The sequence below is a fragment of the Penicillium hordei genome (assembly GCF_028827395.1).
Source record: "Penicillium hordei strain IBT 12815 chromosome Unknown utg000001l_segment0_segment0, whole genome shotgun sequence".
Taxonomy (NCBI): Eukaryota; Fungi; Ascomycota; class Eurotiomycetes; order Eurotiales; family Aspergillaceae; genus Penicillium; species Penicillium hordei.
The window spans coordinates 3,130,186-3,143,358 of NW_026623142.1; the positions used below are offsets into that span (position 1 = coordinate 3,130,186).

General features: G+C 47.8%; 6 protein-coding genes across 6 annotated transcripts; 3 read left to right on the forward strand and 3 right to left on the reverse strand.

The window, feature by feature from the left end:
- Positions 1-229: 229 nt before the first annotated feature.
- Positions 230-2,913, forward strand: N7537_001186 (ATP-dependent DNA helicase 2 subunit KU80; the record flags this gene model as incomplete). Its single annotated transcript, XM_056892244.1, has 11 exons — positions 230-358; positions 405-459; positions 518-581; positions 644-711; positions 763-931; positions 980-1,040; positions 1,096-1,602; positions 1,655-2,040; positions 2,097-2,308; positions 2,373-2,842; positions 2,896-2,913. 11 exons carry the CDS (start codon positions 230-232, stop codon positions 2,911-2,913), a joined length of 2,139 nt encoding a protein of 712 aa, XP_056757239.1.
- A 609-nt stretch (positions 2,914-3,522) lies between these two features.
- cdcA (phosphoprotein phosphatase CDC14) lies at positions 3,523-5,473 on the reverse strand (the record flags this gene model as incomplete). The annotated part of the gene is made up of 3 exons (XM_056892245.1): positions 3,523-4,762; positions 4,820-5,351; positions 5,425-5,473. 3 exons carry the CDS (start codon positions 5,471-5,473, stop codon positions 3,523-3,525), a joined length of 1,821 nt encoding a protein of 606 aa, XP_056757240.1.
- Positions 5,474-7,289: 1,816 nt separating this feature from the next.
- N7537_001188 (uncharacterized protein) lies at positions 7,290-8,114 on the forward strand (the record flags this gene model as incomplete). Its single annotated transcript, XM_056892246.1, has 3 exons — positions 7,290-7,392; positions 7,465-7,480; positions 7,532-8,114. 3 exons carry the CDS (start codon positions 7,290-7,292, stop codon positions 8,112-8,114), a joined length of 702 nt encoding a protein of 233 aa, XP_056757241.1.
- Positions 8,115-9,332: 1,218 nt separating this feature from the next.
- N7537_001189 (glutathione peroxidase) lies at positions 9,333-10,142 on the forward strand (the record flags this gene model as incomplete). The annotated part of the gene is made up of 2 exons (XM_056892247.1): positions 9,333-9,507; positions 9,613-10,142. The coding sequence occupies 2 exons, from the start codon at positions 9,333-9,335 to the stop codon at positions 10,140-10,142; spliced, it is 705 nt and encodes a 234-aa protein (XP_056757242.1).
- Positions 10,143-10,403: 261 nt separating this feature from the next.
- On the reverse strand, positions 10,404-11,812 carry N7537_001190 (translin; the record flags this gene model as incomplete). The annotated part of the gene is made up of 8 exons (XM_056892248.1): positions 10,404-10,478; positions 10,543-10,692; positions 10,751-10,836; positions 10,928-11,033; positions 11,087-11,220; positions 11,426-11,479; positions 11,597-11,633; positions 11,747-11,812. The coding sequence occupies 8 exons, from the start codon at positions 11,810-11,812 to the stop codon at positions 10,404-10,406; spliced, it is 708 nt and encodes a 235-aa protein (XP_056757243.1).
- Positions 11,813-12,366: 554 nt separating this feature from the next.
- N7537_001191 (DIM1 family thioredoxin-like protein) lies at positions 12,367-12,966 on the reverse strand (the record flags this gene model as incomplete). The annotated part of the gene is made up of 4 exons (XM_056892249.1): positions 12,367-12,392; positions 12,452-12,694; positions 12,752-12,799; positions 12,852-12,966. 4 exons carry the CDS (start codon positions 12,964-12,966, stop codon positions 12,367-12,369), a joined length of 432 nt encoding a protein of 143 aa, XP_056757244.1.
- Between the last annotated feature and the right edge of the window lie 207 nt (positions 12,967-13,173).

Genomic DNA, 13,173 nt, shown 5'->3' on the forward strand with positions numbered 1-13,173 from the left:
GGCCATTATCGCTACATCCTGGTTCTTAGCAAATCCCTTATTTCCACTGCCAAACAGTCAAAGCTGTTTTATAACGACGCACAGACCGTCAAACGCCAACAAAGACGGCGTGTGATGTCATGTGCCTTCGCGTTTGGGTCTAAACCGCAAGTGGAAATATCACGCGTCTGCCTGTTGTCTTGAGCCTCAAGCAATTTTGACTTGCCATTTTCCCAACATCATCATCATCATGGCGGAGAAAGAGGCCACAGTTTACATTGTAGACATGGGACGGTCTATGGGCGAGCACCACCATGGCCGTCCTGTGACAGATCTCGAATGGGCCATGCAGTATGTCTGGGATAGGATCACTGCCACAGTATGTGACTTGACTTTGTTCAACGCCAGAGAACTGACAATTCCAGGTGGCTACCGGTCGCAAGACAGCCACGGTTGGTGTGGTTGGTCTCAGGACAGATGGTGAGTGGTGGCCTACCGGTCAGCACCCATTGGGAGCCTTGTCTCACGTTCTGAACAGGCACTATCAACGACTTAGAAGAAGAGAACTTCTCTAATATCTCTGTCTTCTTCGGTCTTGGCCAGTATGTGTGGCTTGATGCACTGACTGTTTCATGTCGAGTCACTTGACTAAATCGTCTTTTAGGGTCCTCATGCCTGATATCCGGAAACTCCGAGAAACGATCAAACCCAGCAAGACCAACAGAGGCGATGGTATGTGACAGTTGAAGTCTTGCCAAGCTTCTCGTTCTGACTTTATACAAGCCATCTCTTCTATCGTCATTGCCATGCAGATGATCATTGAGTACACCAAGAAAAACAAATACAAGCGCAAGATCGTTCTAGTGACCAATGGTACCGGTCCGATGAGCGATGATAATATCGAAGGTATCATCGAAAAGATGAAAGAAGTTAACATTGAGCTCGTGATCATGTATGTTTCTTGCTGTTGTGACTTTACATTCATGCTAATAATATCTAGTGGGGCCGATTTTGACGATGCTGAGTACGGTGTAAAGGAAGAAGACAAAGACAGTCGAAAGGTACTAAGCCGGGTTTAATGTGTTTCAATATTCATGTTAACCAACTTTTCCTCAGGCTGAGAACGAGACTCTTCTCCGAAGCCTGACTGAGGACTGCGACGGTGTTTATGGAACGCTAGAGCAAGCTGTTTCCGAATTAGATATTCCCCGCATCAAAGTGACCAAGAGCATGCCATCTTTCAAGGGAAATCTGATGCTTGGCAATCCTGAGGAATATGACACAGCAATCACTATACCTGTGGAGCGATACTTCCGAACTTATGTCGCCAAGCCGATCTCAGCGAGTTCGTTCGTGCCACGCTCCGGCACCGAAACCGGAAGTCAAGCACCAGTTAAAGGTAATAGTGAAGGTGACGCTCTCGCATCAGTGAGAACATCACGGACATATGAGATCATCGACGAGTCCGCACCAGGTGGTAAGATCGACGTTGAACGCGATGACCTCGCCAAGGGGTACGAGTACGGACGTACAGCAGTTCCTATCGAACAAACCGATGAGAATGTCGCGAATCTACAAACATTTGCCGGTATGGGGCTGATCGGGTTTGTTCAGAAGGATCAAGTGTGTTTCCACGCCAATCCCAAATGTTATAGCAGCTAATTCTGTCACTTAGTATGACCGGTACATGCACATGTCCAACACGAATATCATCATTCCTCAGCGTGCAAATGACAATGCATCTCTTGCGTTGTCTTCTCTCATTCACGCACTCTACGAATTGGAATCCTATGCGGTTGCCCGATTGGTGACCAAAGAATCCAAGCCACCGATGCTCGTTTTACTAGCTCCGTCTGTGGAGGCAGACTATGAGTGCTTGATCGAAGTACAGCTTCCATTTGCAGAAGACGTGCGGTCATATCGGTTCCCACCTCTGGATAAGATCATCACCGTTTCTGGAAAGGTGGTAACTGAACACCGCAACCTCCCAAGCGCCACTTTGAAAAATGCGATGAGTGATTACGTAGACAGCATGGATTTTGTCACCACTAATGATGAAGGGTAAGTAAGGTAGAGCTCACATGTGATCCAGTCAACTAGCTAACCAAAAGAGCCAGTGAACCCACTGACGATCTACCAATTGACGAGTCATTCTCACCATTACTGCACCGCATCGAATCAGCTGTTCGATACCGTGCTGTACACCCTAACGAACCTGTCCTTGATCCCTCAGAGCGGCTCACCGAATTCGCACACCCATCAGAAGAGATGGTCAAGAACTCCAAGTCCCATCTTGAGAAATTGATGTCTACAGCAGATGTCAAGAAAGGTAAACCCGATTCTACAACGACATTCACAAGAAAGCCTACTCACAGACGTATTCCGTTTTATAGTTCCACCAAAGACGAAAGGCCGTAAACGGCAACGCGAAACAGAGAAACCCCTATCAGGTTTGGACGTTGACGCCCTTCTCAGCCTCGAACCCAAGCGAACGAAAATTTCCACCGAGAATGCAATCCCAGAGTTCAAGCAAACACTTTCCCGCGCAGAAAACATCGACACAATCCACGACGCTGTGCAACAAATGGCTAAAATCATTGAGGCCCAGATCACACACAGTCTCGGTCACTCAAATTACGACCGTGTTATTGAGGGTCTCGGTACTATGCGCGAAGAGCTAGTGGATTATGAGGAACCAGTGGTTTATAATGACTTTGTGCGCCAGTTGAAGGGTAAGATGTTGCGGGAGGAGCTGGGTGGGGATCGGAGGGAGCTGTGGTGGTTTGTGAGGAAGGGTAAGCTTGGGCTTATTGGGAAGAGTGAGGTGGATAGCTCGGCTGTCGAGGAAGAAGAGGCTGAAGAGGTGAGGATTGATATCTTGGTGTGGAATGGAACGAGTGCTAACGCTGTATATAGTTTCTGGCTGCCAATTGATAAGTTGAGGGGGGCGAATTACGGCCTCAATCTGGAAACACGATATAGCATATGAGGGATATGGAATATTCATATTTCCCCCTACACTAGGTTTACCCCCATGTAGAGCTTGCTGTATGAGTGATGTTATATGGTGCGCAGTCGAAGCATGGCTGAGAAACGAAGACAAGTATAGCCTACCTCAGATGACTGAGCTCAATAATACTGACTATCTAGACCAAGGAATACGAAAACTTGGGGGGAATTAAAATATAGAGCGAGCTCATGAATAGCATTGTCATATCGACGTAGAATTGACACATACAGGAGCGAATGCCGCAGACAAAACAACATATGGCACGAAGTGAATCGATACCCAATTGCAAGACATCTGACGATTCGCCAATCAACAACAAAACCAAACGCCGTGCGTAACATGCCCAATAACCAGTATTCGCTACAGAAAACAAGAACAGGCCGAGATTTGCAAACTCAAACATTAAAAAGCATCCAGATGCATCACAGAAAAGGGGTATGCAGAAGTATTGTCCCGGTGGGACGAGAAGAATGAAAGAAGAAACTCTCCCAGGAAACATGCAGAGTTCCTAGGGGCGAAAGATAGCAGGAGGTTTAGTGGATGGTCTTAATTGCCCGTGCGGGGCTGATGGTATTGCTACCAATACGTCCACTAGGCTTGCGAACACCACGAGACTCGCTGCGTGTATTTTCCGTTGCCCGGCGAGGGCTGGAGCGAACTTTGCTGACTGAGATAGGGGCAGCGCCGCTCTTGCGGGTCACGGGAGTCTTGGGTGCTGATTGGTCAACCCAGTTCTCCTGATCCTGGTGATTGTCATCTGCGAGAGTGTAGCTAGCTGTGACAGTGGCAGAGTAACTGATAGACCGGGATGTGGGTGAGGCAACAGGAGACCTAGACGGCCGCTGGGCTAATCGGCGAAGCTGGATCTCTTCTTCACTTTCGCTGCTCTCGTTGCTCTTCCTGTGGCTGCGGTGACTGCGCTGCTCGTTTTCAACAGCGAGGGATCCGGAGGCAGTTCGGGAATAAGGATGGTGGCGTGAGTCCTTTCGGTGGGACTTGCGGGGCTGGCCAGGGGTCGGTGCAGGAAGATCCTGGTCTGGGTAGGCTGCAGCTTCGTTGTGATCAATCTCTCCGAGGGCTGCACGTTTGGAGTGGCTATTGTTTGGTGGGGTGGAGACCACCCCGTTGCTGGTGCGCTTCTTGGTCGACACTCGCGGAGTGACGGGTGTGGACTGTGCCAGCTTCTCGCGCATGCTATCCTCAAACCACCATTCACGGAAGGCACCCTGGTTGAGGTGGAGCCAGTGCTGCTGAGGTCCAACGACCATACCGGGTCGCATGAATCTCATGAAGGCAATTACTTCATTGGCGGTGAATCCATACTTGTAAATCAGATAAGCACCAATCAAGCAACCCGTACGGCCCAAGCCTGCCTTGCAATGAACTGCGATACCCTTCTTCTTGATGGTGATCATCTCATGAGCCATTTTGATAAACCGTCTGACAAGCTGGAGGGGAGGGCACGTGCCATCCTCGAATATCATGTCAATATGGGAGATTCCCATTGCGGTGAAGTAAGAGGGACAGTAGAGCTCCGAGTTAAGTCTTACAACAAGACCGACGTTGCGCTGGTGGAAGTGGGCGAGAACATTCTTGAATGGCATTGGAAGCTTCGAGGAAGAGATTTCCGAGATTGTTGCAGGCAGTGCGTTGTACTCAGGGGTGTTTACCGGAATGGGTGCCACGGGCTGCTGCTGGGGAGATGCGAAAGCAAGGAAATCTGGCGTAACCCAGTTGAAGTCACCCATATCGACTCGCTCGAATTTCTCGTACCTATTGAACAGAATCAGCATTCAATCTTCGGCTGTATAAAAAGTAGCTAGCACTTACTCCTCGAGATTGAAGTCGCGAAGTCCGCAAAGAGACTGCTCCTTCGCCTTCCACACTCCATACACAACATCTTGAATGTTCAAAATGAAATCTGCCTGGCTGTATCCAGCATCGCGGAAAGGCATGTAGGGAGGGTCTGCCTGTGCGATTGGTGCCAGAGCCAAATGAGGTGGCCAGGATTGAATCATAACCATATAGCATGCAACAAGGCAGGCCGCATTGGCGCGACTCCGGGCATCTGTCTTGCTATAGAAGACTACCGGGCGGTCGCTGTTGGCTGGATCACCAAGAATTTCATGGAAAAGCACGGCAAACCGGTAGAGGTGACCAATGTGGAGTGGGCCGAAATCAGCGTGAAATGCATTGTAAAGAAGAGTGTCATCAATGGTGAAGTACACGGGAGAGCGGCGCTTGCTTGGAGTGGCGGGCTGGGCACGTGCCCGCTTGCTTGGGGATTTTGGTGCATCCAGATGGAAGGGAAACGGAGTTCTGGAGCTGGGAGCAGAATCATAAGATGCAAGATATAGACGGTCTAAATGGTGGTTTGTCTTAGCTCTCAATTCTGGGTGAAATACCTTCAAATTATCGAAGAACATTGTACCAACCTTGGATGTACTCGATCATCTGCCCGCCGTGATTGAAGTCGGTAGTCATATTGAGGGTTGTCTGTTGACAGCTGGCTAGACCTGGAGTGATTGTGTAACGCTGATAAACAGCGAAGGCAGATCGATATGGTACTGTTGCAGGCCCTGGTATTGATTTCGTGCGACTCGGAGGGTAACAAAGCCAATGGTAAGAAAATAGTCGAGGGTAAAAGTAAAACCTAAACGCTCATGATCAAACTGAGGGAGGGAGATCTATGAGTATAGAATGTTAAGGATAATGAGAAAATGAAAGCCTGGATGTGAAAAGCCTGTACAGGTGAGGGGATTAGAGAAGAAGGAAATCAACACGCAGTCCGAGTTCATGATGTTTGGGGCAGCTGCCATGCCACTGTTATGTTGTGCCTTACCTGTTTAGGACTAGTGGCGGCCGTTGACGTGACAACGTTTTTACAGCCTCAGGCATCAACCGGTCTGCCTTCCACATTCCAAAACATCACCACCATAACAAACAAACAATACAAACTACAAAAATAATACAAAAATAATACAAACAACATCAACATCAGCAGGATCTACAGCTCTCCACTCCGAATTCCCCCCCCCCCCAAAGTCTTACCTTTGAATCCTGTCTCCCGATTGCATATTCCAATGACACATTACTCTGTACATCCCCAGAGTAGCGCATGTCGTTGGCAAATTATTGGTTGTAGGATTGCCTTCATGTTTCCAGTTCATGCCATAGTTAAGCTTCCAATCTATATCGGTACACGAGTTCAAGAGTAAGGCACTCCTGCGCCCCATGCTTGTTTTCATACACCCAGGGCCTGTATGTCACTTTTGGATCACGCTGGTCACTATATTATCTACCTACCTATTCGTACCATTGAGGTGGGAGGTGACGTTTAACCCGCTGTGCTCTAACACTGCCTGATATTAGGTGACCCGTCTTGTATGGGATACACAATTGGCACCTCTGAGCTGCATTTTCTGACTAGAAACCGGCTCGACTTAACGGCTTTTTTTCCTTGCTCCACGTTGGCTTTCCTTAATTGTGTGTATCATGTTCAATGGCTTTCTGGCGATTCAACGCTCGACTGGTCGTTCCAAGTGATCCCCAGGTCACAGTTTGCCCTAATGGTGCCCCCTAATGATGCGCTGCAGCGGTCTGGTTCTCTCACTGAATACAATTTACGGAACCAAAAAATATAACATATAGACGGTCGTCGGTTCCACTTCCAAACGGGGTGCCTCCACATGCCAGTAAACACTAAGGGGAGAGTGGCTGGCGCAATCTCGGTAGGGGCTGGATTGTATGGAGAGGCATCGCAAAAACGGCTCACGGCGAACTATTTTGTTTTCGAGTCCGAATGTTCCACTTAGTCAAACTCACGTTCAGGCCCCTGGGAAAGATTGAGGTCCCGCATATAACGGCCCTCGCCTGAGCCTACGGTCAATGCACTGATATACATCCCTGTCTTTTTTGAGATAGCTTCGGAGTGTTGTCGAGTGTTATTCTTCTTGTGAATGAGAAGTATTTGTATTGGTTACACACGTCTAGATAGACTATGCAAAATCCCTCACGCTGCAATCTTCTCTATATAAGACTACGTGAGATAACCCCAAATGTCCCGCAAAGCAGAACAAGTTTCTACAATTCACTAGCCTGTCTTCTCTGGTCCAGCCTTACTGTAGAGCGGCTCCAACTACACCGCTTGAAACGTGTCACTCACCTTAACTCGAGACCATGTGGGCTCATACATCCCTTCTTTCGCGCAATCTCCGCTGAGATGAAACTATCTGCGCATCTTGACGGATTGGAGCCCGTAGCACTGATCGTGCCAATTTAGCACCGCTGCTGCACCTTGATGGACAATAACAACCATGGTCAAAACATCACCCTGATGATCTCCAATGCGAGGGACCTGTCGATGACCGTGCCGGGAACTGCCAAAATAAACCAAGAGAATTGTATATAATCCGGCCTTTAGATCGAGCAACTTTGTGTTCTTTTCTATACACAAGCCACTCATTCACTTCCAGTCACTCTTTTCTACCGGTCCGTCCTTTTTTTTTTCCTTCGCCAAGTCACTCTTTTTAACTCTTTGAGACTTTACCACCATCGCAACAATGAAGTTCACTGGATTGGCTGTTTCACTCGCCCCTTGAGCTACTCTGCTGCTCTCCCTGTCCTCGGCAATGCCGAGGGTACTGTTTCTGGCATTAAGGGTGCCGTTGGTGATGTCACAGGTTCCGCTGCCAACGTTGCCGCGCCTATCACCTCTCCCGCTGGCGGCCTGACTGGCGCCATCAAGCGTGACGATACTACTGTCCTTGGTGAGACCATCGAATCTATTCCAAGCCTTGCCAACAGCACTGTTACAATTGCTGGTAGTGCTGTTGGTACCGGCGAAAACCTTGTCTCTGGTGCCGCTGGTACTGCTGAGGGGGCAGTTTCCGGCTCGGCCACGAAGCGTCAGCTCAACAACGACCTCATTGGTAGCACTCTTGGAAGCGCCGTTCCAGCCATTATCCAGGAAGCCAAGGCTGGCGGTTTGGCTGGTGCCATCAAGCGCGATGAAACTGCCACACTTGGTGAGACCGTCGAAACTATTCCAACCCTTGCCAAAAGCGCTGTTCCAATTGCTGGTAGGGCTATTAGTACCGCAGAGAACGCTCCTGGCCATCCTTAATCATGCGATATACTTCATGTTTCGTCCTTTCTCGCCATATGTGGGTCATCTTTCGGGGTTTTTTATGAGTCGAACTTTTGTGTACAATATTTCTTGGGAGCCTTTGATTCCTTATGACTTCTAAATAGGTAATGAGGAATAGCCTTTGTACAAATTCATGTTTTATTCTCTACCACATTTGTTCTCCAGTTCTTAAACAAAGGCATTATACCTTGCTTTGGTGAGCTCCAGCCTTATTCCCAACACCCGCCAGTAGCTGTAGGTCAGTAAGACCCTTTTATTGGATAGTTTCCCCTCGAAAACACCATGAAATGATTCTGACGCAGTGACTGATCTCTTTTTGGGTGTGATCTTAATTTTGCTGGGTCTTGAACGTCAAAAACGATGCAACTACACAGACCTTGTCGCAAGAAGCCAAGGTTCACGTATTGAAATTGCTGTGCAGTATTTACTTTGTATAACTCCTGGTATATTCTCCAATACCTTGTTCATATTATGTATTCATTGACATACCTGCCTGACGTGATACCTAACTAACAACCAACCTTGCAAATGGCATGATCTCAGGTGACACATATCATTTCCCATTGGTCGTTTCTATCATTTTTATGTGTTGTGAGATGATTGAATAAAAAAGATATGCCTTCCGCAGGGCTGTCGTGTACTCCTCAATATATATATTTCGAATTCATTTGGTCTACCTGGGTTAACTCAGGCAATTCTATTGCCCCAGCCTTGGTAATCTACGTATATAAACACGCAGGCCATACTAAGCAATATATTGGATTCAATATATATCGCATGTATCGAAATCCATGGCTGCCAGTGGCACTAACCCCAGGTGAAATTTTAAGACAAAACCTGCTCAGTAGGTATAACCTCGGACCTATTAACTAGTTAGTTAGTTAAAAAGCCATTATTAATGGATTCTCCTGAGCCTCAGGACTAGATTGCATCGATTCTGGTCAATGATTTGGAATAATGTTATGCACTGCATTAGGTATGTATAACTAACTACTTATAGTTAGTTACTCCGTGTGATTACTAATTCATGAACCAATCAAGAGATAACCAAACCAAAGCCAATCGACCGGCTCGGACGATTTCCAATTCCGTCGGCCCCTCTGGATACCCCGTGGCCAGCCCTTGGCTAATTGGTAAGAAAATGAATCAGCCGAGGTCGATTTAGATATTCAGAAAGAATACAAGAGCAGAGTCATGTTCTTCTCTTCGCAAATTTTCCTTCTATCACATTCTGCCAAGTCTCTCCGACCAACGACGTCATATCTATCCCCGCGAACATTTCAAAAACAGTTTCCTATTTTCGCATATCCACGTCAAATAACAACCATGTCGTCTGCTACATCTTTCTTCGACTTTGAGCCTGTTGATAGTACGTATCATCTGCGTGGTTATCTGCCTATCTTTCTCCCCCTCATCACATCTAAAATTAAGCTCTGAAGAACCTAATCGCTAACCAAACCCCGCATCCGAACAGAAAAGGGCGCACCCTTCCCCCTCTCCTCGTTGAACGGCAAGGTCGTTCTAGTCGTAAACACAGCCTCGAAATGTGGCTTTACACCCCAGTTTGAGGGTCTCGAGAAGCTCTACCAGAACCTGAAGACCCAGTATCCCGAAGACTTCACCGTCATCGGATTCCCGTGCAACCAGTTCGGCAACCAGGACCCTGGCTCGGACGATGATATCCAGTCTTTCTGTCAGCTTAACTACGGTGTCACCTTCCCCGTTCTTGGAAAACTGGATGTGAACGGCGCAAACGCTGCACCTGTGTGGACTTTCCTGAAGGAGCAGCAGCCTGGGCTCCTGGGCCTGAAGCGCGTCAAGTGGAACTTTGAGAAGTTCCTTGTCTCCGCCGATGGAAAGGTTGTTAACCGCTGGGCTTCCATTACCAAACCTGAGGGACTCCAGGATACCATTGTGAACGAGATCGAGAAGGCGAAGAAGGAGGGAACTCTTGCTTCGCTCAAGAAGAGTGAGGCTGGTGCTGAGCAGGCTAAGCTGTCGTAAGGCCATGCTTAGGGTATTCTTTTCTGAATGATGTGTGGTGGTACCTTAATTTGTTTCTTGTATCTATATCCCGGTTCTTCTGCTTGTGTACGACTCCTTTTCAGTTTACGATTCCGTTCTACCATGGGAATTATACCAAGCGGTAATAGTAATTCATATCCCAGTTTCAAAACTCATTTATATCAAGTTTGTAAAAGTTGCAAGATCGTTTCGTTGGATCTGCATCCATTTCCCCCTAACATGAGGCCCGGATGCCACAACTCAAGCAGAGGAACCAGCCTTGGGAACCAGATTCCGTAGCGACAGGTCGTAGACCACATCCTCGACCTTCTTGACCTGTAGTGCCATCAAATTAGAAATTTAAAACTGCGAAATAGACATTGCAATGATCACAACGTACGCTGTACTTGATGCCGTCGCTGCGCTTGCGCAGGATATCGTTCTTCAAGTTCAAGAGCTGGAACCCAGCGAACACTTCCTTGACGAAGTTGCCAATCTGCATGGGACGGGTGTAGTCACCCAGGGTGACTGAGTTGACAGCCAAGCGAGCCTGGGAACAAATTAGCTGCGGCCAGACATAAAAAGCCCTGAGACCTCGGGAAACGAACCAGTTCCTCAACCATTGCAATCACTGCCAATAGGTACTCCTCAATCGTCAGGTGGAAGGCGTCCTGCTCCTTTAGGTTGACAGGAACTAATGAAAGAATTGCTAGTTAGTATTGTGCATCAATGTACGCATACAGCACCCGTGGAGCTCATTATAGATAGCGATCAGCAAAACGTACTATCCAGGAACTTGCCCACATCCTCGATAGTCATGAACGATGTTGAGCTGGGTCCCTTGTGCTCTTGCAGTCCTCCCAGCCATGCGCAAAGCTCAATAGAGGCGACCTAGTAGCTTGGATTAGCAGAAGTCTTCGGGCATTGCATTCCAGAAAACAAACCAGGTTTTGCAGCTCACGGGTCCATAGCCCATTATACTTGTAGAAGGGATGTTGGTCTGCTACAGCCTTCAGGCGAGCAACCTCTTCCTTCTGGGCAAGGATTTCTTTGGTGACATCGTCAAGCACGGGCTTCACTGTTGTAGAAGTCAGCAAGATAGTCCATGAAGAATAGATGAATGGTGTGAAATGTTGGCTGGGGGACAAGTGTCGGGATTTAAACGTTATATGACGAAGAAAAAAGAGGGAAAAGCGGAGTGATCAAGAAGTGAGCCCAAAGTCGAATGGGATTATACCCCAATCCTCTCATCGGAGCACTCGAGATAGATAATAGATACTTACACTGATCAGCGGGCGTGGAATGAGCCCGCGACAGGATAGCCTGTGTGGAACGTCCTGTATCATTCAACATCAGTTTTCATGTTCGACCTGCGACTTCAACCTAGGTGTGCCGTCCCGGGCAGGGCAGACACCTCGGAAATCTTGGTTGAAGTCGTGAATTGCGGAATATACCTCTTCGGGCGAGTGCGTGGACAATTTCATGTAGCTCCTATCCAAAATAGTTAGCTATCTGGCGGTGTTCCTGGCTCAAGGGTCTTGATCCCGGTGTAGGCTTGGCGCGCGAAGAATTCACCAAGCTCTGGACGCGTTGGTATGACTTACATCCCGGACGGTGCTCTCCTCATCGATCTTCATCTGGAGATTCTCAAAAATGCGTTGGTCAATCATTTTGTTGCTTGGTTGTGGTTGTAGATAGGTATTCGAGAGAATTGAAGGCAAATCTGCGAGGTGTGGTGTTGGAAGTGCGTTACGTCAAAATTCATGTTAAAAAAGAGGATAGCTTGCACAAAGCGCCACAATTCTTTGTTTCAACTGAAAGTTGTATGATGAGTTTTGATATCGCTTGCTGGAATATATTTTACTTTCTGAAAGTGAGATTTCCTTCAGATGAAGGTCATAAGAGGCACCCTACATATGTTTACGATGGCCTACAGCTACTATTCACAGGACGATTGATAAAGCTTTTAACGATTTTCAGCTGCCTATCAAGAAATTTAGACCTCAAAAACTGAGGCCTGTATGTATGTGAATTGTGTTCACCCAATCAAAACGATTGTAAAAGCGACTCCTTCGCGGAAACAAAAAAAAAACGCCAGAACCATGACCATATTTGCAGGTTTTATTGTTGCCAGATCAAGTCTAGTGATCGTCGTAAATGTCGTAAGGAAGCGATACACACCCTGGTCGGTGCCAGGGTGATCACGCGGCGAGGGAGGCAATGTTTAGTATCGGTATCGGGTCGAGTAATCTGCAAAAGCTGGCTGTTAGCGAATAGTATTTCTATTGAAAAACATAGATCGGATGTACCTTTGGGGCTGACCACCAGACCACGGCCCTTCTTGGCGCCCTTGTATATCGTCTCGATGATGTCGATCAACTCCTGCTTGTCCTCCAGCACCCAGTTCAGCTTGTTGTTGTTTCCCGTACCGAAATCGCACATCATATGCTTGTTGCGATAGAAGAACATGATCGTCATCCGGTCGTACAGCTCGTACATCTGGTTGAAGTCTGGGACCTGGTCAAGGTCGCATAGATAGATGACGGCGAAGTCTGGGGGTACGCCTGTCAGCTGCTGTTCGGTTTGCTTTGGGTATATTGATCACTCACTCTTTACCCGCTCGGCGATCTTGTAGAGGAGCTCATCTTGGCGGATACCTGGGAGAATGGGTTAGTCTGAGAGCTGGCAATGGCTGGGAGGGGCACTCACAGTCAGGATCGTGGTCTCGCCCGAATCGGATCACCACCAGGCGTTCCTCTTCAGAGAGGATGGCCTGGTCCACATGCCAGGCTGTTTGCAAGTGAGGGAGGACGATCGAACCCATTATGACGGTTGGTTTTCTGTCGACAGATTGGTGTATGCGGAGTGGGAAAAAAAAAGGCAGGCTTATCGATTGGGCCCCCGCGATCGAAGCTGTTGTGTCATGTGACCACTTTGGCTGTTTTGAACGGCGATGACAATGTTCTATAATTGTTGTACTCCATAGTTAGTGGTATAGTGGAGAGTGTTATCTGTACTGCTTGGACTATTT